Below are 22356 nucleotides of genomic sequence, written 5' to 3'. Positions count from 1 at the left end.
ACTCTTTCCTTCTGCTACCTTACTCAATTACATGCTATTACCAAACTTTGTACATGGAATTTTTTTTAATATAATGTGGTAAAATATACATCTTTCTAAACATAACAGTAAGAGTGATAAGTTGTCAAGTGCTTACTCTGTGACAGATGCCATTCGAAGTTCTTCACACTTAACTCATTTCATCCTTTCCAGAGCTTCTCTCCCCTGTCTTCCACTAGCAATGAAAACTCAAGGCCTGTTATTCCACCTTCTTTCTGATGCCCCTTTTCTAGGCTCTGTGGAACCTAGAAACTTAAGAATGGCATTTTTAAAAAGAATTATTTTATTTAACTTTATTTATTTATTTATTTATTCATTCTTTCATTCATACCAGAGAGGGACACACACACACACACACATACACACACACACACACACCACACACACACACACACACACACACACACAGAAAGTGAGAAAGCAAGCTGCTAGATCTGGGACTTGAACCACAGTCAGTCATGTGGGAGTCCAGTGCCCTTAACCAGAACACCACCTGCCAGCCCCAAGAATGGCATTTGTAAGAAAGTGTCCCTTGATGGAAATTAGGTGTTACCATCTAGTAAAAATCATGAGGCACAAGGGGTAAGGTCATCTTGTTGTTACTTTCTGTTCTGAAGCGTGGCTGGAGACCTGGGCTTTCCTGCTGTAACACCCCAGTGTGCCAATTCAGGATTCAGGGCTGTCCAAAGGCAGGGTCAGCACATGCCAACTGGCTTTCTGCATGCAGCAGCATTCTAGCACCTACCTTTATCTTCCTGGACATTGCTAGAGCAAGTGAAGCATCAGTGACCCGAGGCATCCCCTCCCTCCTCTTGACTGTGGAAACCGGTGTTTCTCTTTTTTCTTTTCTCTCTCTCTCTCTCTTTCTCTCTCTCTCTATCTTTTTTTTTTTCATGGAGGGTGTGTGCACTTGACAGAGAGAGACAAGAGAAATGGAAAAACCCAATCCCATGGAGAATGGTACCCACTCCCATTCCACCCCCGCCAAGTGGGGCATGTTCATACTGCAATTCCTTCTCTTTCAGTTCTTCATCCTTTTGGAATTTGGGGCATGCACACATTCATGCCTGGCGTACTCTTCAAGCCTCCAAACTGTGGTCAGCTATGTGGGACCCAGCCACCTTAGTCACCACACTACTGCCTGGCCCCAAAATTCTCTTATTAGAGAAGGTGACAGTTCCATGGGCAGAAGACAGAGGAAAACATGTTTCCTACTGAAATATGTCCTTTTAAAATCAATTTAACCAGATTAAGAGAGCACTTGCAGAGTGTTTTTGTATCAACATATTGGGCATGGAATTAATTTTTTAAAAAAGAATTATTTATTTAATTTTATTTATCATTATCATGATTATTTTAAAAATTCGTTACAGGGCACGCACGCTCACCAGAGAGAGGAAGACATGGGGGAATGAGGGAGGGGGGTGAGAAAGCAAGCTGTGAGATCTGGGGCTAAAACCGCGGTTGGCCAGATGGGAGTCCTGCACCTTAACCACCATGCTACCTGCTGGCCCCTAGAATTAATTTTTTAACATAAATATTAAGTTATTACAGTGCAATTCTACCTGCAAGTTTCTGAATAATTATAACAGATCCCTGAGTTGACTTTAATTTAAACTCAGATATACTTTCATTTGTTTTTGTAACTGACATATTATTATGCAATTGAAATTCTTTTTCAGTTTAAATATATTTCTTCTTTATTTCATTTCAGAACCCTGTAGAAAAATCCCAGAGTGCTTCAAAACTTCCTGTGAGAACCCCTTAACAATTAAGAAGGTAAAGAAACAGCTGTTTATAGTTATCTACCTAGTTTCATTTCCTCTCTTTTTTACATACCTTTCTGAAAGACATTGTGTTTCGCAATGTCTTCAACAGCTTTATTGAATATCATTTATATGATATGGAATACACATATTCTAAGTGCTTGGTTTGCTACATTTTGGCAAAATACACGTACACACCTGGAAAGCTACCACTGAAATGAAGAGAATGCATCTTCCGTCACCCCCTGAATTTGCTTGTGATCCTAGTCCTCCCACGAGCAAACATTTATCTGCTTTCTGTTACTACAGATTAGCATGAAGTTTTTGGATTTTATATAAACTAAATAATATGGTGAATTCATTCATTAATATCTGTTTCTGTAACCCACCATGATTATTTTTAAGATTTATGTGTGTTGCTGTATGCCTCAATAGTTTATTCTTTCTTGTCACTGAGAAGTATTTGATTGCATGGTGACCCATTCATCTATTCATCTGTTGAGGGACATTTAGGTTGTCTCCAATGTTTGATAAAGATGTTGTAAACATTTATGTTCAAGTCGTTGTATAAACTTACACTTTCTTTTCTCTTGGATATCATCTAAGAGTGGAACAACTGGGCCTTAGAAGTGACCAAATAGTTTTCCGAAGTGATTGTACAATGTTACATTCCCACTAGCCATTTATTAGAGTCCCAGAACAGTATGGCCAGGCTGTTTAGCTGACCTAGTGGGTATGTAGCGGTACTGTATCACTGTTTTAATTTCCCAAATGAGGTTGACATCTTTTCATGTTCTTTTTTTTTTTTCCTATAGGGCACTTGTGCTTGTCAGAAAGACAGAGAGACAGAAAGCACCCAGGGGGGATGGCCACGCCGCAATCCCTTCTCCTCCATTTTCCTCTCAGGATCTTGGGCATGCACACACACACACATACACACACACACACACATGCCCGGCGTGAGTTTAAGCCTCCTGTTCCAGGACTCAAACTGTGGTCAACTACATGGGAGTCCAGTGACATAGCCATTACGCTATCTGCTGGTCCGAACATCTTTTCATGTTCTTATTTGACATCTATATTTCTTTATATGGGAAATGTATATTCAAGTCTTTTGCCCACTTTTAAAATTAGATTGTTGACCTTTTTAATTATGATGCTTTAGAAGCTCATTATACAGTCTAGATATAAATCTTCTATCACATGTATGTTTTGCAAATACTTTCTTCCAGTCAGAGGCTTGATTTTTTTTTCCTGTGTAGCAGTGTCTTGTGAAAAATAATTTATAATTTTGATGAACTCCAAATTTATAAATTTTTTGACACTTGATCTTAGACAAAAGGTCAACAAGTGATTAGATTTTCCTTTATAATTTCAGCTGCTCTCATGAATCTTATTGCAATGGCTAGAATATCTAATATAAATGGCGACTAGAAGTCATGAGAGGAGACAGCCACACTTTAAACCTGACTATTGAGAGAAGCATTCAGCTTTCACCATAAAACAGGATGTTAGTTTTCTTTTTCATAGGTCTCTTTATGTGGCTGAGGATTTTTTTTCCCATTCCTAATATGCTGTGAGTTTTATCAGAAATGGAGAATGATATTGCCAAATGTTTTTGCATCTATTTGAGATTGTTGTATGATTTTTCTTTTTTTTTTTAAGTCTGTTAATATAGTGAATTACATTGGTTAACTTTCAAATGTTAAAGAAACCATGCATTTCTGATAAAAACCTCATTTGGTCATAATGTGTTATCCTTTTTATATACTAAATTTCATAAAATATTGTTAGCATTATTCTATGTTGATGAGGAATACTTGTTTGTAGGTTTCTTATAATATCTTTTTCATGTTTTAGTATCAGCCAAAAGTTTATTAAATTGGGAATTCTTCTTTAATATTCTGGAAGATTTTATGTAGAATTGAAATTATTTCTTTCTTAAAGGTTAGTAGAATTTTTCAATGAAGCCATTTAGGCTTGGAGTTCTCTTTGAATCAAGTTTTTAATTACAAATCATTTTCTTCTCCAGCAATTTAGGCCATTTTGATCGTATCTTTATTCTTTAGTGAGTTTTGGCAGTTTGTATTTTCAAGAAATTTGTCCGTTTTAAATCTAAGTTGTAAATTTGCTGATATAAGGTTGTTCATACAATATTCCTTTTCACAGTTTTTAACCTGGAGAGATGTTTGTACTTTAACTCTTGGTGCTGGTCATTTCTATCTCCTTTTCCCCTGATGTGTCTAGCCAGACTTGTGTTTTATTGATTTTAAAGTATCAGTGTTTCATTTCATTAACTATTTTGCTTTTTCTGTTTCCATTTCATTGATTTTGGCTGTTATCATTACATAAAGGTAAACGCTTAGTTCATTGATTTGAGATATTTTCCTTTCTAAAGTAAGCATATATTATTAACATTTTTCTGTAAACAGTACTTTGGTTATGTCCCCCAAATTCTGCTATCTTGAATCTTCCTTTCTATTCTTAAATTACTCAGTATTATCAGAATATTTCCTAATTCCCCTTTAATTTCTTCTTCAGTGCATAGTTTACTTAAAATTATATTATTTAATTTCCAAATATGTAGGTACAAAGTAATATACATAAATATTATGCTAAGATGGTCAATACTGTTGATGAAGTCTTCTACAGATTCATTGATTTGCTACTCTTTCTAACAGTTACTGAGAGAGAGGTGCTAAAATCTCTGATAGTACTTGTGGATTCCTATATTACTCTTTATATATGTGTGTGTGTGTGTGTATATATATATATATATATAATTTTATATATATATAAAATTTTAGAGACTTTTACTATAGGGCATGTGTGCTTGCAGAGAGACAGAGAGACAAAAAACAAGAAATCACCTTCCCCACCCGGGGGTGGGACGGCTATGTCTTAATTCCCTCTCCTTCATTTTCCTCTCAGGATTTTGGGCATATAAGCACATGTGCCCAGCATAAGTATCAAGCCACCAGGTCTGGGACCCAAACCATGGTCAGCCACTTGAGAGGCCAGCACCTTAACCACTGTGCCACCCACAGGCCCCCTTTCTATTTGCATTTCTGGTAAAAACCTCATTGGTCATAATGTTTAGGTTTGTTATATGCTCTTAAAAAAGTGATCTTTTTATAATTATCAAATTATTGTCTTCTTCCCTGATAATATTCTTCTCTTTAGAATATATTTTGTTATAGAACTGTTCAGATTTTATATTTATTTTTGACTTAATTTTGATAGTATATTCTTTTCTGAACATTGTTCATTTCATATAAAGGTTTAAATTCATTGATAAAGTACTGATATAATAAAAAAACTTTTTAAAGGTTTTTGCCATAGAGCATGCGCACTTGGGTGAGAGAGACAGAGAGAGAGAGAGACAGTGAGAGGGAATGTGAGAAACCACCCTCCAGGGAGGATGGCCATGCATCAATCCCTTCTCCTCTTAGCATTTTGGTGTGATTTTCAAGTTGCCAGGTCTAGGACTCAAACCCAAGCTGGCCATGTGTGAATTCAGCACTTTAAACACTATGCCACCTGCTGGCCCCCCTTATTTTTATAGAAATCTGCAGGATCCGTAAGAAGTACACTTTTAAATATAAGTTCTGTTGATTTCTTTCTTCTTTCTTTCTGTCTTTCTTTCTATGGAGAGAGTTTTGCTATAAGGCATGTGCACTCGCCAGAAAGACAGACAGAAATAGAGAGACAGAGAGCAAGAAGTCGCCCCCCAGGCAGATGGCCATGCTGCAATCTCTTCTCCTCCATTCTCCTCTTGGGATCTTGAGCACACATGCACATGCGCCTGGTGTGAGTTTAAGCCAACGGGTCCAGGACTCGAACCATGATTGACTACGTGGGAGTCCAGTGACATAGTCATTACACCATCTGCTGGTCTCTATTTTTCTATTTAAAGTTTATTTCTTTCTTCCATTAGCTATAGAGAGGGAGAGGCACAGAGACAGAAAGACAGGCATTCCCAATAAGGTCTTCATGCCACAATCCACCTCCGGTATCAGCCAGCCCCAGATTATGGGCATGTGTGCACCTGCCATGTTCAGAGAGGTCTCTAGATGTGAACCAAGAAATATCTCATGCAAGTCAGTCTCACAGAGAATTGCTTTATCACTTCACCACTATCGACTCTGTCTTTGTTTTTCTTGATCAGTTTCAACAGAAATTATCACTTTCATTAATATAATCAAAGAATGCATTTTTTGTGATATTTTTTCTCCCATGTTGTATATTTTGTTTATATATTGTTAATTTCTGTGGATATAAGCTTTTCTTTTTTTTTCTTTTTCTTTTTTTTTTTTTTTTTTTTTTTTTGCTATAGGGGGCGTGCGCTCGCCAGACAAACAGGACAGAAAGCGAGAAATCACCCCCCAGGGGGGATGGTCACGCCGCAATCCCTTCTCCTCCATTCTCCTCTCGGGATCTTGGGCACGTACGCACAAGTGCCCGGCGGGAGTTTTAAGCCACCGGGTCCGGGACATGAACCGCGGTCGGCTACGTGGGAGTCCAGCGACATAGCCATTACGCTAACTGCTGGTTCCCTCTTTTTTTTTCTTTTTAAAATTTATTTATTTTACATTCATTCACTGTATATCATCACAGCATATAAAACGTGATTTCCCATCCCGAATATACTGTATATTGGCTTAGCCAAGGATATTACCATACATGTTATCATCAACAAATACTTTTCTATATCTTATTTCTTATATCATTTGTTTCTTTTTTTTTTCTTTTCCCCTTGATTACTCACTTCTCACCCTCTGCCATTTCCCACCCTTCTCCCAACTGTCTCTGGCATCTACAGTTACTCTCCATGCCTTTTTTCCCCCCACATTTTATTGATTCACAAAATATCTTAATTAATCTAAATACTTTTAATAGTAAATTCAGCTGATAGACACATATCTGTGAACACATGTCTGACTTTAGGCATAAAACTCAGTGAATAGAATGAACATACTGTAAAGTAGCACCTAGCTGAGGCTATATCCTTACTGTGGTCATTAAATAATTATTTTTAATGTATTTTTAATTTCAAGAAAAGCAGTTTTAGCTTTAATAAATCAAAATTTTAAAAAAGTTAAAAGAAATTTGCTTAAGACTTAAAGCCAGGAGAAAGGTTAGGATTCTGTTCGAATAGTAGGTAGATGAACTTATCAAGAGAAGACAAAAATCCTTAAATCTGGAAAACAAAGCATAGAACAAAAATCAGTAATATTTTAGTTAAAAATGATAAAATTCTATTTCACTAGTTCAGTCTCATGTAATTCTTCTTCAGTTGTGATCCAATCTTTCTGTTTAAATTCTGGAAGTTAACATTCAACTCGGACTTGTCCCTACCATTAAGTTGGCTATTTTCTTCTTGTTTTTGGACTCTATTTCTGTGTGTCTGTCTTTAGTTTTTGGTACAGTGCTCTGTTCAGAACTTCTTGGAAAGCTGGTCTGGTGTTGGTAAATTCTTTTAGGTTTTGTTTATCTGAGAATGTTCTTGTATTTTTTTCCCATATGAAGGATAATCTTGCCAGGTATACTATTCTTGGTTGAAACTGTTCTTCATTCATTTAACACTTTGAATTTATTTTCCCATTCTTTCCTTGCTTGCATTGTTTCTAATGAACTGTCTGCTGTTAGCCTGATGGGCTACCCCTTGTAAGTAACCTGACATTTCTTTCTTGCCAGTTTTAGTATCTTGTCTTTGTCTGTGGTTTTGGTCAATCTGGCTATGGTGTGCCTTGGAGAAGATTTTCTTGGGTTGATTCTATTTGGGGTCCCTTATATTTCTTGGGTCTGGATTTTTTTTTGTTTTTTTGAGAGGTTTTCGCTGTAGGGCACGTGCACTCACCAGACAGACAGAGAGAGACATAGAAACAGAAAGTGAGAAATCACCCCCCCAGAGGGGATGGTCACGCTGCAATCCCTCCTCCTCCATTCTCCTTTTGGGATTTTGGGCACACATGCACACGCGCCCAGCGTGAGTTTTAAGCCACCGGGTCCAGGACGCGAACCACGGTCAACTACGTGGGAGTCCAGCGACATAGCCATTACGCTAACTGCTGGTTCCCTTGGGTCTGGATATTTGAATGCCTCTCTAGATTTGGAAAATTTTCTTGCAGGATTTCATAGAATAGATTATCAATGCCCTGATTAGTTTCTTCACCTTCTAGGATACCAATAATCCTGATGTTTGGATGTTTAACTGTATCTAGTATTGCTCGTATATTATTCTCATTTTGGGGGGCTATTTTCTTAGTCTTTGTGTTGAAATTTTCTAGGCCAGAGATTCTGTTTTTTACATATGAGATTTGATCTTCTGCATGATCTAATCTGCTTTTAATATTTTCAAGGGAGGTTTTGATTTCCTGTATTACAGCCTTTATCTCTAATAGTTCCTTTTGATTTTTTTTTAATGGTGTGTGTTTCCTCTTTCAGATTGTACAAGAACTTCCTTACCCCCTGGAACTAATTGTCTCTTTTCTTCTGCATCTTCTGGAGTTCATTGTCTCTCTTTCTTGCATGTGTTTGTCACTATGAATATTCTAAATTCTATATCTGACATTTCCACAAGTACTATCTGTGGAGGATGAGGAGTTGTTCTATTCCTTTGGGGAAGAGAGATTTTCTTGGTTTCTCCTATTTGTTGTGCCTCTGTGGTGGTTTCTGGCATCTGATGGGTTATACTTTTTTTCCTAATTTCTTTTTTTTTTTTTGAGAGGTTTTTGCTATAAGGTGCGTGTGCTCACCAGTAAGACCGAGAGAGACAGAAAGTGAGAAATCCCCCCCCCGCGGGGGGGATGGCCATGCTGCAATCCCTTCTCCTCCATTCTCCTCTAATGATCTTGGGCACACATGCACACACACGTGCCTGGCATGAGTTTAAGCCACTGGGTCCGGGACTTGAACTGCGGTCGACTATATGGGAGTCCAGCCACATAGCCATTATGCCAACTGCTGGTCCTGTTTCCTAATTTCTTAAAATTCAATTTGAGTGTTCAGAGGTGTGCAGGAAGAGATGACATGCAATCTCTGCAGTTCCGTTTTTCTCCCATTCTAGATTGGGATCTGAAGGGTAAAGTCTGAGCAGAAAATTTATAATTGACCTAGCCCCTGAAAGAGATTGCTCACAGCTCAAATGCAGATGGTTTCTCAAAGAGCCTGCTCTTTGCCTCTCTACTCTAGATTGGGGTCTAGACAGTGAGGTCTGGGCAGAAAATCTTTAGTTGTCCCAGCCCCTCCTTTTTCTTTTCTTTTCTCTCTCTCTCTTGCTCTCTCTCTCTCTCTTTTTTTTTTAGTGTAAAGAAAAGGTAGTTTATTAAGTAAAAGTGAAAGTATACTCCTGAGAGATAGGAGTGGGCATGAGCCGACAGAGAAAGAGTGGCTCAAAAGGCCCCAGCAGTTGCATTTTGCCAAATTTATACACACACACACACACACACAGAAATCACCCCCAGGGTGGATGGCCATACCCCAATCCCTTCTCCTCCATTCTCCTCTTAGGGTCTTGGTCATGGACACACACATGCCTGGCATGAGTTTAAGCCAACAGGTCAGGATTTGAACTGCGACCAACTACGTGGGAATCCAGCAACATAACCATTACACCATCTGTTGGTCCCTCGGATTTATAATTTTTAACCTAGGTTGTGTGGGTCGATCATTGGCTGAGCCCACTGATTGTTTTCATCTCATTGGCTCTATCAAATGTGGGTGGACCCACTGATTTCTCATTGCTATATCAAATGTGGCTGGGCCCATTGATTTATCTTATTGGCTATATCAAATCTTGCTTAATCAGTTAGACATCTCCCACTAATTTCCTGCCTATATACTACCTTGGGCAGGACTTTTTCTGTCTTGATCAGATTTTTCTATCTAGCCACATGGGCAGATGCTCCAGCCCCTTACTCACCTCCACTTGCTAGCTTTCTCATGCCTCATTTTACCATTGAGAGTCATGATTCCCCATAAATCTTTTTGGGGAGCTGATAGTGGACAGTCTGTCTTCTGTAATTGCTTCATGCTGGAAAGGGGCATTGACCCTACCTATTGGGGATCATGAAACTCTTACCCTCTGATTTAGGTGGGAAAGTGAGGTCAGGGGCAGAGGTCAGGGGCAGATAACTGAGATAATGCCCAGGTGTGTCCTTGGGAGTGTTGGTGAGGGCCATTATTGGTGCTGGATGACTTGCAGTAGACATCCCAAGGAGTCAATATCCCTGTTGTATGGTCATTTGCAATTTTACAACTTAGTTTTTCAAGTTTTCCAACAGGGGTAGAAAAGTCTTCATTATGGGATTGGAGTAACCTCCTGGGTGGCTTGCCACAATATATGTTGCAGGATGGCTTCTGTGATGATATTGAGGTTCTTGGTGTTTCAGACAAAGAATTGACTGAAACACACAAACAGAGCAAGGAAAAGGTAGTTCATTAAGTAAGAGTAGAACTAGGACGGACCTGAGCAGACAGAGAAAGAGTGGCTCTTTTTTTCTTTTTTTTCGGTTTTTGCTGAAGGGTGTGTGCACTCACCAGAGAGAGATAGAAAGAGACAGAGAGAGGGAAAGTGAGAAATCACCCCCAGGAGGGATGGCCACACTGTAATCTCTTCTACTCTATTCTCCACTTGGGATTTTGGGCATGCGTGCTTGGGTCTCAAACTGTTGTTGGCCATGTGGGAGTCCAGTGCCTTAACCACCATACCACCTACTGGCCCTTACCAGCTTCCTTTTCTATTTCTAATACATACATCTCAGAGTTATAAAATCCAGGGCCATCTCTGTGGCCCAGTGGTAATGTACTGCTCAAGAGAGGCCTCATCCTAAAAGTGACTACCGCATAAGTCCTAGTCCTAGTTAACTTGAGACCAGGCATGCATGCAGGTGTCCAAATCTGATAGTTGGACCAGAAGAAGGGGATCGTGGTGCAGCCAGACCATGTGAAGAGTGCTCATTTCTCTCTCTTTCTCATATGCACATGCATTTTACTGTAAATATAGAAAAAAAATCAGAATCTTTTTTTAAAAAAGCTATGATTCTCCTCTGAAGACTGCTTTTGCTGCTTTCACAATTATTACTATGTAACATTTTCATTAAGTTCAGGTATTTTTCTAATTCTCATTGTAATGTCTTTCTGGACTCCTGACTCAATTGCTGGCCATATTATACATATGAAACACAATGTGGAGGCATCTGCAGCCCATCATGGTAGACTTCCTTCCAGGGAGAGTTTGTGTTTACGCCTGTAGAGAGCTGGAGACTCTACCGGCCTAGATCAAAATAACCAAGTCCCAGCCTCGGTCCCAGGCTGTGTTTTCTTCCAGAACTGTTACACTTCTAGGTTACCTTCACCTGGAGAGTGTAGCCCTTTCTTGAGCCTAACCTTTGAGGCCTGTCTCGATTCAGGACCTTGAAGACTGTCAAAAAGAAAGTTCTCATTTTTCAGGATTTGACAGTGACCTCGGGGCAAAGTGGCTTCCACTCTGCAGTCCTACGCCTCCACTTCTCACTCCCCTTCATTTTTGACCTGTTAACTATTTACTATCTTGTTTGCTTCTCTTTAATTTATTTGTATCTCAGCTACACATTTGAGTTGTGTTCAGTGACAGGGTTGAACCAAATGAATATTACGATTGCCCTGAAAAATAAGCTTAATAAACTTTAAAAAAAAAGAATGCCTCAGCCTGGCAGGTGGTGTGGTGTTTGGGTTGCTGGATTCCCACATGGCTGACCACGGTTCCAGTCCCAGACCTGGTGGCTTGCTTTCTCTCTCTCTCTCTTTGGTCAAACTAAGTAATAATAATAATAATGATAATAATAATAACAACAACAAGTGGAATTAAATACATAACTATTAAAAAAGAAAAACAGAATGCCTCTAAATACAACACAGCTTTATATTCACTAAATGTCAGCAGTTAAAGAATGTTCCATCAGTTCCAATCATTATGGTCCCATGTTGTTGAGTCATTTAGCAGCTAGCTTCTATGTGTCTTTCTGTATCAGTCACTTCTGAAGGTTAAATGAGAAGTCGCTGCTGGCACAGACACACAGATGTCACGCCTCCATAGCTCTTTTTGGACTTAATGTACCTACGAGCTTGCCTTTTTTTTTTTTTTAACAACTTCAGTCTATTTACCTCCCAGAACAAGAAAATAGCCTATTTCCTCTTCCAGTTGATCAAACAAAGGAATTTAGTTTTGCTTTTCTGACTCTCCAGCTCTCAGCTGCCACTTAGCAGAGAAAGGAATTGGCAGTTCACGTTGCATTGTCTTTTCACAGGCAACACCTAAACTCCCAGCTCTCCTTTCCTGGCCATGGAACAGAACGCTTCCCAAATCAATGGGAAATCTCACGTGTCATGAGTTGGCTGTTGCCTAGAACTGCAAAATAAGTAAGGGTTACACAAGAAACATTTGAAAAATCATTTTAATGTTTCACCCAGGGTTTAAAATAATTTTGCCTAAAGTTAGTAATATTATTTGTTTTGTTTCCAAGTACAGATATTTGAAAGAGCTTAAGGGAGGATTATAACTAAACTCTTTCACTTTTACAGTTAACTATATGAAAACAATGAACTATAATATTCCTCATTCATCTAACACCGAATTTTCATTAAAAAAATTAAGTGGATGCAAATGGATACTGATTATATTATACCTTTGATTTAGGAAGAACCTAAGGCCAAAAAGCCATTGTCACCACCAAAGGCATGCTCTACGGCTGGCTCCTGGTCTTCAGAGGGAACAAGTACCAAGCCTGATGTCAAAGAGAACACTGTTTGCATACCAAACTATCTGGATCAGGAAATAAAAGTAAGAGACAGGTGTATTAGATCCATGACTGGGGAATAGCATGCCATACCAAAAAAAAAAAAAAAAAAATCACTTGTAGCCTTAAAACTCTTGAGTGGCTGCTCCTCACTGACAAAAGGATTGATTTATAACTAACTACTTTGTTTGAAATCCAAGTTCTGCTGCTATTTTCATGTGTAGTCTTACTTTTCCCTAGAATCCTGTTACTTTAAATGGGATTAGACATAATGAGACATAATGGTTTAGACAGAATGAGACCTTTGGCATTTGCCAAACTCACCCTGCCTCATTGTCCCCATGTCTTCCTTCATCATTCCCTAATGTTTGAAAGGCATTACTGCCCAAATGATAGTGATTGAATGCTTAAAAAAATAATGAGAATAAATAAGGATAGTAATAATAATTTGAAAAAAATGATGAAAAGCTATTTGATGATGATGACATGGATAGTAATGTCTTTGTCTTAAATGATATTCATGGTAATTGTGCTGGAAAAGGAAATGTTATACACTATAAAGACACATGTGATTAAACATAATTTAAAAATATGGTAATAAATAAAATTTAAAAAGAAAAAGAAAAAAACAACAACAAAAAAGGCCCTGCTGCTCAATTCTTGCCACTGTCTATACATTCCCTTCATGTATTTTAAGGCAGCCATTCAATCAATAGTCTCCTTCTTGTCTTTGCAAAACTACTGAGTTGTCGGAAAAGTCATGATTCATTTTGCATAGAAAAATATGAAAACATTTTCTTCTTGGGGTTATAAATGTAGTTATATTAATAGTCACATAACATATCAGCCTCCTGGAAAGTTCTTCTCAGCCACAGTTATTTCTGAGAGCGACATAAAATGAAGAATAAATTGATCAGTCGATTTTTGTCATCTGCGAGTTTTTTCCTTTGTTAAATCCCCTTAGTAACCTCCACATGCCCCATCACAAGGTCCATGCAGTGAACTAAGGCTTAAAGTATTATAATCACGACTTTAACAGCCATGTTCAGGGCTCAGTATCTGTAGTAGCAAATAACAGAACTTTTGTTGTAAGGATGATTGTTGAGTAACACTGATGAGGATCTTATGTTTAAAAAGCACAACAGTGGCACTGGGGTAATATTTTATTCAATGATTAAAATTGGAAAGGAGAATAAAAGGAAAGATGGAAAAGGGAGAGTATCTCTTGATTTGACTTGTGTATACACGATTTCCTGATGATACTGGCTAAAAACTTCATGTGATACAAAAGTCTTCAGGGCTGCTGTCCACCTCCCCCCAGTGTCTAGCACACTGGTCTTTCTACAGTTTGCTCACTGTCATCATAAGGGCTTTGCCCTATGAAGAATTCTCTTCCTTTTGATCTTCTCAGTGGTTATCTCCTAAGAGTGGATGACTACAGGTTCTAGCACATGTGGGAATTCTTTAATCACACTTTGATATGGAGCTTTTTTCATTGCTCACAAGAGGAGGAAGTTCTCTAGTTTCTGGACTTAGATTAGGAATCTAAGAAAAAGATAACCACTGAGAAGATCAAAAGGAAGAGAATACTTCTCATTCTAGAATAATGTCAATAAGATGGGAGGATTTCAGTTATATATATTCTGTAGTCTCATGAGATGTTTAGGATGGATATCCAGAACTCAAGTTCAGGAGCCATTTTGGAGAATCTGTTAGAATGAGATTTGAAAAATCTTGCAAGAGACAGAATGACAGGACAACTTTCATGTTAATCCCAACAATACCACCTCCAGGATCTTTGCTGGGTGATTGTGGGTACCTCTGATGCTGAAAACCTGTCCTCTCAAGTTGGAAGCAGAGGACTTTTCAATTCCTGAAGCCTCCCTGGTTGTCTGCTCTACATTTTTGCCAATATGATGATACCTAGAGCCCCACATGTAGTTTTTCAGTTACCTCAATGGCAAAAGAAATATCAAGTTACTTGTAGGATTTAATGTTACACCACTCCAAGAAAACATGAGATCTTGGAAAAGTTCTTTGAAGAATACCAGGGAATAACTTAATAGACTTCTAAGGGTGGAATTACAGAGAGAATCTCCTTGGATACTTCACCATTTGTCTAGACCTGATCCAGACTTGATTGAGACCCTCTGAAACAGCCATAGTTTCTCTGACACTCAGAAGCCTAGCTGCCCCTACCCTGGGCTGCAGTACCAATGTTTCCTCAAGACTGGAGGCTGCTGTGGTCCATTGTATGTCTGCATAGATGCCCGGAACAAGAATGCACAAGATCTCCTAGGTGCACATATTCTACTTCCTCTAACTAAAAGGATGATTCTGATCAATGAGTGATCTATATGCTAGCAAAATCTAGGAGTAATGTGCAATCACTAGATTGATTAAAATAAAAATACAAGCAGAGTGGCCTACAGAATACCATAGGATTCTTAGATTTTTTTCCATAGTTGTTGATTTGTTATGAAATTGGGAGCAAACATGATCTCTTCTAGGATATGGAACTATTGAGGATGGAAATCTTAGTATGATAACAAAGTTCAACAAGGGCAGTTCATTTTTGAGCCCTTTAATTTCATCTGTATTTCCAGTCTCTAGATTAATGACTGACATAAATAATTATTGAATTAATAATAATTTAAGATTCTAGGCAGAGAAACTAAGAGAAAGGATGTTGCAGGAGTTTGAACAATAATTGATGTTGCTTTAGACTGGGTCAAACAAGTGGGAATACAAAGAAATGGAGATCTGAGAGATACTCAGAAGGTAGAATTTGCTGGACTTGCCTGACAGTACACTGTAGAAAAGGGAAGAGGAGCTGTGGAGGATGAAACCAGAGTCTTTCACAACTCAATGTATGCCAATGCTGTTCACTGAGATAGAGGAACTGGGAGGAAGAGCACGTTTAGAGCAGGTTTTGGGAAGAAAAATATGGTCTTAGTTTTAAGTATTTTGGGTTCAAGTACCTATAGTATATCTAAATGGATACATCTGGTGGGCAGATAGATATTTAGGACTGAAGTTGAGACAAATATAAATTCCAGATATGTCTAAATGCCAATAGCAGACAGAATGAAGGCTCTAACTTTATCACATGTACTTAGTATTAGGTCGTCAGGAAAGTCATGATGTATTTTCCTATGTTTTTCTTTGCAAAAAATGTGTCATGATTTTCCCAATGACCCAATACTTTGTACTTTAATTTTAATACTTATTATAGTCAATTTTTATTGGAAATTTCTATCTCCTTTTTCACTTACACTTCAACATATAGCTCTAGATTTTTAAAAATCTTAGGAAAGGATTCTGATTGAGTAAAAGGGATTATATTCCTATCCCAGTAAGTCAATCACTGAGTTCTAGTAACTAAAGTGCAATGACGAATCCAGCTCACGTCACGTCCCTCTCCCCCTCAGTATGGTGAGAACAACCCAGAGGGGCCATGTGTGGTTGACAGATTGCCATTAGAACCCCGCAGTGCAGTAGGAAAGGATCAATTCCCTCGAGAAACAACTTGCTTCTACTAGAGGGCGTTGGTACTAAACAGATACAAGAGAATGACACTGTCACCTAGCCTAAACTATTCCTTGTACTGAAAATGTTTTTGTTAAGACTTCACCCATACTACTTGAAATCTGGCTGCCAAGCTAAAGTTTACTTGACTAAGTTGGGCATCAGGTATGGAGGTGACTTTGGGACAATGAGATTCTGGAGAAGGTAAAGGAAACTTTGTAAGTTTTTGCTCACCATGCAGTATGGTTTCTGAATAGGTCTCCTCAAAATTTGTGTTAAAATTTTTTGAACCATCGTAATGGTGTTGAGGGTGGAGACTTAACCACTTAACCTGATTATAGTGTTGAAAAGCGGGGCCTTGGCAAAGAAATTAGGCATTGGTGGGCCCTCCATGACTGAGTCCTGGGGGGTTTATAAGGAGAGGGAGTGAGACAGAGACACGCCCTGCTCTGTGCTCACTCTGCCATGCCCTCTGCCATGTTATCTCCCAGCAAGAAGATTCCCACCAGATGCGGTCCCTTGACCTTGGCCTCCAAAACCATGAGCTAAATAAACATCTATTCTCTTAAATCATCAGACTCGGGTAACTCCATTCTTAGCATTAGAACAGACTAGACCACTTTGTAACTCTTATATTTTTTATCAGATCCTGGCAAAACTCTGTGACATTTTACATACTGACTCTCTGGCAGAAGTTCTACAGTGGCTGCCTCATGCGAGTTCGAAAGGTGAGATGATGATAAGCGTTTGCAGGCATTGAGCTCAGTTTACTATCAGAAACTGGGCATACATGCCACTAGCTAGAGTTTCCTACCTTGGATTGGCAAAGGTATTGTTGCAATATGATTTCCCAAGTATTTCAGGATCAGTCTTTGCAGTCCTGTGTACCCAGCTGCATGCGGGTCATTCAGTGAGCCCAAAGTTCAGTATGTGCCACATTGAACCCATTCGGGTGACGTGAAATGGTCCAGGGGGCCTTACTCCTGACTCAAGCTGTTTGTGTTTCTCCAAGGTTGCTCCCCCAGGGTTCTCTCTGGGCACTCCTCTGGCCCATGTGAATCCTGAACACAGAGCCTGTTCCCTTCCTTCAGTCTGATGACAGTAGCTCAGACTTCCAAGTTCCAGACTCTTCACAGCTCTGCCGATCCCCACACCATCAGCTCAGGCATCTCCCCAGCTTCCTCTGGGCCTTTCCTGGCCAGTTCCATGCACACCCAGAGCAACCGTGGCAGAGAGCAGCTATCTGCAAGTCATCTGGCTGTCAGACCAACTGAGGCAAACCCTGAGATGGGGCCTGGGAACTGATGTTTCTAACGAGTTCCCTGATGGCGCTGTTAACACCGGTCTGTGGACCACTCTTTGAGAACTGCTGCACCTGTTAGAAGGTTAGAAGTACTGGTGTACTAGGGACAGACCCAGTGCTGTAAAATGGGGAGTGTTTTACAAATAGGACCTTTCCCCAGCGGTGCAAGACTACTTTGTAGTCAGTGGGTCTTCAGTGATTTTCTACTTTATTTTTTCAGAATGCAATGTTTAACAGATTCTAGAAATAACACGTTTATTGTTGGGAGAAAAGAACAGATGAATTAGGAAATAAAAATGATGAGAAAGAACAGGAATAACCAATAAATGACCACAGGGATTTTCAGTGAATACTTTGGGTGTATCTTTTTAGATAGCTTATCACTATCTAAACTTATTTAGTCTGTATTTTAATGGGATCGTATTGCATTTGTTATTTTTGTATAGATAGCCTTATATTTTCAGCAGCAGCCTATCAGACTGTACTTAAGTTCTTTCTCTTTTTTTGTCATAGGGCTCATGCATTCACCAGAGAGAGAGACAGAGACAGTGAGGGAGAAAGTGAGAAGTCACTCCTAGGGGGGATGGCCATGCTGCAATCCCTTCTCCATTCTCCTCTTGGGATCTTTGGCATGCATACACACCCAGCGCGATTTTCAAGATTAGGTCCAGGCCTTGAATCATGGTCAGCCATATGGGAGTCCACGGCACCACCTGCTGACTCCCTATACTCAATATTTTAAAACTGTTCCACTGCCATTCGGGGCCAAGAAGCTCAGTAGGTGAACACAGTGAGCACTCTATAATATGACCAATGGGAACTAGGTTAAAGTGAGCCAGCTTTTCTGCCCAAACCTTTATTCTCACACAGAGATACCTACCCAGAAAACAGACTGCCAGTCTTTCACACTGGGATGCTGATAAAAAAACTAATCCTGTATTTCCAGTCACTGGTTAGTATCCTCCATTCCCCTCATGCCCATTGTTTTTGCTTTTAAATCAGAAAAAGAGTGGGTCTCAGCTTTGATCCACTCTGAGCTGGCCGAGATAAACTTGACTCATCGCAGAAGGAACGCCTCAGCAGAGCCGGCAGCAGGGACAGGGAAGCCAGCCACAGTTACGATGCCCCTAAATTTACCCACAAAGTCAAAAGTGCTGACCAGAGCTAAGGAGGAGCATCAGCTGGCCAGGTAATTAGATAAAACGGCCACCTACACCAGGGGTTAGGGACAGGAGGACTTAGAATTCTCCTGCTATCTCTCAAAATGCTCAGCACGCTGTGGTTCTTTTTTTATTTTTATTTTTTTAATAAATTTTATCAGAGGATGTGTTTGCTCACAGGAAAGAAACAGAAAGTGGGAATGCCTCCCCCATTCCATGGGGCATTGTCGCACCCCAGTCCCTTTTCCAGCTCTCTCTCCTTTTGGAATTTTGAGCATGTACACACACGCATCTGGCATGTTTTACAAGCTGCTGAGTCTAGGACTCAAACCATACAGTTGGCCATGTGGCATCCATTACTTTACCCACCACACCATGGGCTGGCCAATGCTGTGGTTCCAAGTCTTCTCTTTAGTCAGTAAAAATCTACAATATATGTAGGTGTTTTCTTTCTGTCATATGTGTAATAAGGAAATTGTTCTCAGACCCACTGTTCAGAACATTTTAGCAGAGGCTTTCTTATCTAATAACCTTTCTTTTGGAGGAGAATTCCTGTTGCACTAAAGGCAAAGCAGGAGTAGCCAAGAAATCTGAGAAAATAGATTGTCTCATTTTAATAAACTATAGAAGCATTAAAGGAAATTGAAGTTGTATTATTATGGTTATTGTATATTTTGTTAAGTGCATATCACACACAAGTATCACTTTTTTGTATGTACACAACAATAGGGATTAAAATAATTGTTTCATTTAATTTTCCCTGACTCTCCTGGGAGCTTTCAGAGAGAAAAAGAACACTAAGGGAATTGGAAATTATTTCAGGAGAAAATTTTCTTAAACCCTGTGATCTCAGTAACTGAAAGGAGTGCATATTTATGTATAACATCATGGTGAAAGAATGTGTGGTAAGAGGTTTGTTAAGGGGGACAGAAAGTCTTGTTCCTTTACAATTAAGAGTTGGGTTAAAAAATGAGGGTAAAGTCAAACAAGATAAATATCAAGCATAGCATGTTACTTTAAAAAGCATTAAGACAGAAAATTTTGCATTGCAATTTGTTTCTACCTTAAAGTTGGCATAAAATGAGAAACTGAGAGATGGTAGGGGCCAGTCTCTCTGCTTTAGTGACTAACATACTGCTTAGGTATTTCCCCAAAGTCAGAACTGGGCTTTCCAGTGGGGAGTAAATTTAATATTTACATATTAAAAAGCAAAGAATTGAGGTAGCATATTTAAGATACATATTCACTGAGTTTGCTGATGAAAGCATATTCTATAAAAAATATCTTGATTATCTAGGAAATTCATTTTTGTTCTCTCTCCATTGATTTAGAGGACCAAGTCAAGGATCCGAAGGAAATAAGGAAGCATCAAAAGGTTAAGTACAGTTTGTGCTCATTACTGTGTCAAAAGAAACCAGCCAGTTCTAACTACTTAGGTGCACAGATTTTAAGGACCTGTGCTCTTCAAGGAAAAATGGTAACATACTACTGTGATTTCCAGCTGGGCTTAAGGGACAGCATCTGCTGAGTTTCTCCTAGAGGTCAATTTGAATAACTGGACCTTTGTTTTGAAAGGGAAAGTGCCTGGCCAGGGTCAGAAGCAGGACAGCAGGAACTACGGCGTTGGTCACGCCAATCAAGGAACAGGGAAGACTTGCACTGACCTGACGAAGGGACAGTGACCTCAGTTTGGGTCCTTCACAGCTTAACTGTCTTGGAGCTAAATAATTTCTTCAGAGAGAAGAAAAATGGCCATTGGCCACAAGCAGGTGCCCTATGAGACAGCTGAAATGCCATAGCTAAGGGCAGTTTCGTACCCCCAGATGCCCATACCAGTCCACAGTTCAGACCAGGGAGAATCTAGAATTGTGGAGAGTCTTACCTTGGTCCAGCGTAGCCCAGCTGAGGCACACATGTATGTTTGGCAGCTCCCAATTTTAAAGCAAGCACAGCAAAATGACAGTAAAAAGCAGCACCTATAAAGTGTACCTACAAGTGTCTGACAAAATCTGTCTGCTGTTCTACAAGTTCCCCTTATACCGGGAAGAAGCAGGTAATCAATCAATGAGAGTTCTTTGGAGTCACTCCAGAACCCAGCAGTTTCCACTGGGCCGAACCAAACCCCAAAGAGGCTCTAGCTGCCAGCAGACACTAAGCGTAGTTTAGAATGAGAAAGTACTTCCTACGTGACTCCAGGAGTGACCCAGGGCCTGGCCTCTCCACTTCCTCGCCCTAGGACTGTCGAACCTGCAGCGCGGCTTCCTGTCTCCCTTGTAGGCTCCATGCATACTTTATACCATCTAGACACTTGGAAATTGTTGTGTAAGAACCCCCAAGTCATACCCCTTTCTGTTCTTTGTGCTATTCAGCCTCTCCCCAAATTCCTGTTCTTGCTCTGTGCAACCACGTGAGCCCTGAGAAGGTCGAGTACAATTAACCTGTTCTGACCCCTTGTCTGTCAGGGCCAGAGATCCTCCTTCTCCTTTTTCTCACCAGTTCCATCTTTGCCCATCACCCTTGCCCATCACTAATTCTAAACAATTCCTAACAGAAGCACGTTTGTTTCTAAGAGTTAAAGTATCTTCCACGTTTATAGAACAGGTGCCTCAGTGAAGATGAGCAGGTGGTAAGAAGGGTAAGAACAGATTTTATTAATTGTGCGTGTATCTGACTTACGTAACTTCATATAGCTCTTTGTGTATCAAATTTGTCACTAGAACATGGCAGAGACTGCCCGATGTCTCAGTTATGGTCTTACTTACATCGTTTTCTATTTCAGAGGCTGAGCACACTCCCCCACTGTTTATAAGAAGTAAGATGAAAATACCTGTTGTAGAATATGTCAGCAAACCAAAGTCTCCTCCCAGGCCTAAAACTCAGGACTGTGGACCAGCCCGCTCAATGTCGGCCAGGGCGATACAAGGACATGACCTCAGCCCCCCAAAAACATCTTATCCTTTAGCGCACCAGCGGTAGCAATTCTACACTGGGCCAATTCTTTCACAGGCGTGAGCTTCATGTTGTCATGACATCTAATGATTTTTTTAAAAGAATATTTTTGGTATAGAGGAATTGAGTGGTCCTCTTTCTGGTGGCATATGGAAATCTCAAAATACCTGTATAATGCCACAAATAAATATTCGTGGAGACAATGTTTCTATCTGTGGTTCGTTATAACACCGCATGTGAAAGAAATGCGTATCTGTATACTGCGTTTCCAAGCTTGCACTATTACTGCTAACACAGGAGCCAAAGGCCACGGTACTAGAATCATCTGTAATCAGAATGAGGCGGTTACGGTTTGAGACTCAACCCAATCTGTTTGAGGGGGTTAAAAAAAACTGAGAATTTTAATGTCGGAGCTTATTTTTTGCAATCTGTAGTATTTCAGTGTTGTTAGACTATTAGGAAAAGATGCTCACCTCTTCTCAAAAGAGAAGCTACAAAAATCATTCCTGGGGGGGTGGGCAGCAGATGGTGTGGTGGGGAAGGCACTGGACTCCTACATGGCCAGCCGTGGTTTGAGTCTTAGACCTGCTGGTTTGCTTTCTCACTTTGTCTCTCTCTGGTGAGCGTGCTTGCTCTATAGCAAATTTTAAAAATAATAATAAATAAAAATTTAAAAAATTATTTTAAAAAATGTTACTCTTGGGCTAAATAGTAGGGAGATTGTTAGGGCACTGGGTCCCACATGGCTGTGTGGTTCGAGTCCTGGGCCCAGTGTCTTAAAAAACATGCCTGGTGTGTGTGTGTGAATGCCCAAAATCCCCAAAGGAAAAATG

The 22356-nt window shown here is 39.7% G+C and overlaps 1 protein-coding gene across 4 annotated transcripts in view; it reads left to right on the top strand.

Annotated features, from left to right (window-relative positions):
• Window positions 1–21726, top strand: part of CUNH4orf17 (chromosome unknown C4orf17 homolog) — a 254168-nt gene extending 232442 nt beyond the window's left edge. For all 4 annotated transcript variants that reach the window (XM_027773320.1, XM_014589204.2, XM_006152168.2 and 1 more), the window contains 6 exons: window positions 1754–1818; window positions 12484–12627; window positions 16758–16839; window positions 18417–18603; window positions 19906–19949; window positions 21354–21726. In XM_027773320.1, coding sequence (XP_027629121.1) covers window positions 1754–1818; window positions 12484–12627; window positions 16758–16839; window positions 18417–18603; window positions 19906–19949; window positions 21354–21550 — 719 coding nt within the window. In that variant the 3' untranslated portion in view covers window positions 21551–21726. The remainder of the gene's footprint in view (window positions 1–1753; window positions 1819–12483; window positions 12628–16757; window positions 16840–18416; window positions 18604–19905; window positions 19950–21353) is intronic.
• The last annotated feature ends 630 nt before the right edge of the window (window positions 21727–22356 follow it).

The sequence above is a fragment of the Tupaia chinensis genome, unplaced genomic scaffold, assembly GCF_000334495.1.
Source record: "Tupaia chinensis unplaced genomic scaffold, TupChi_1.0 Scaffold000340_1, whole genome shotgun sequence".
NCBI lineage: Eukaryota > Metazoa > Chordata > Mammalia > Scandentia > Tupaiidae > Tupaia > Tupaia belangeri.
Note: the sequence above shows the minus strand (reverse complement) of the source record. Positions and strands in the feature narration are given on the sequence as shown.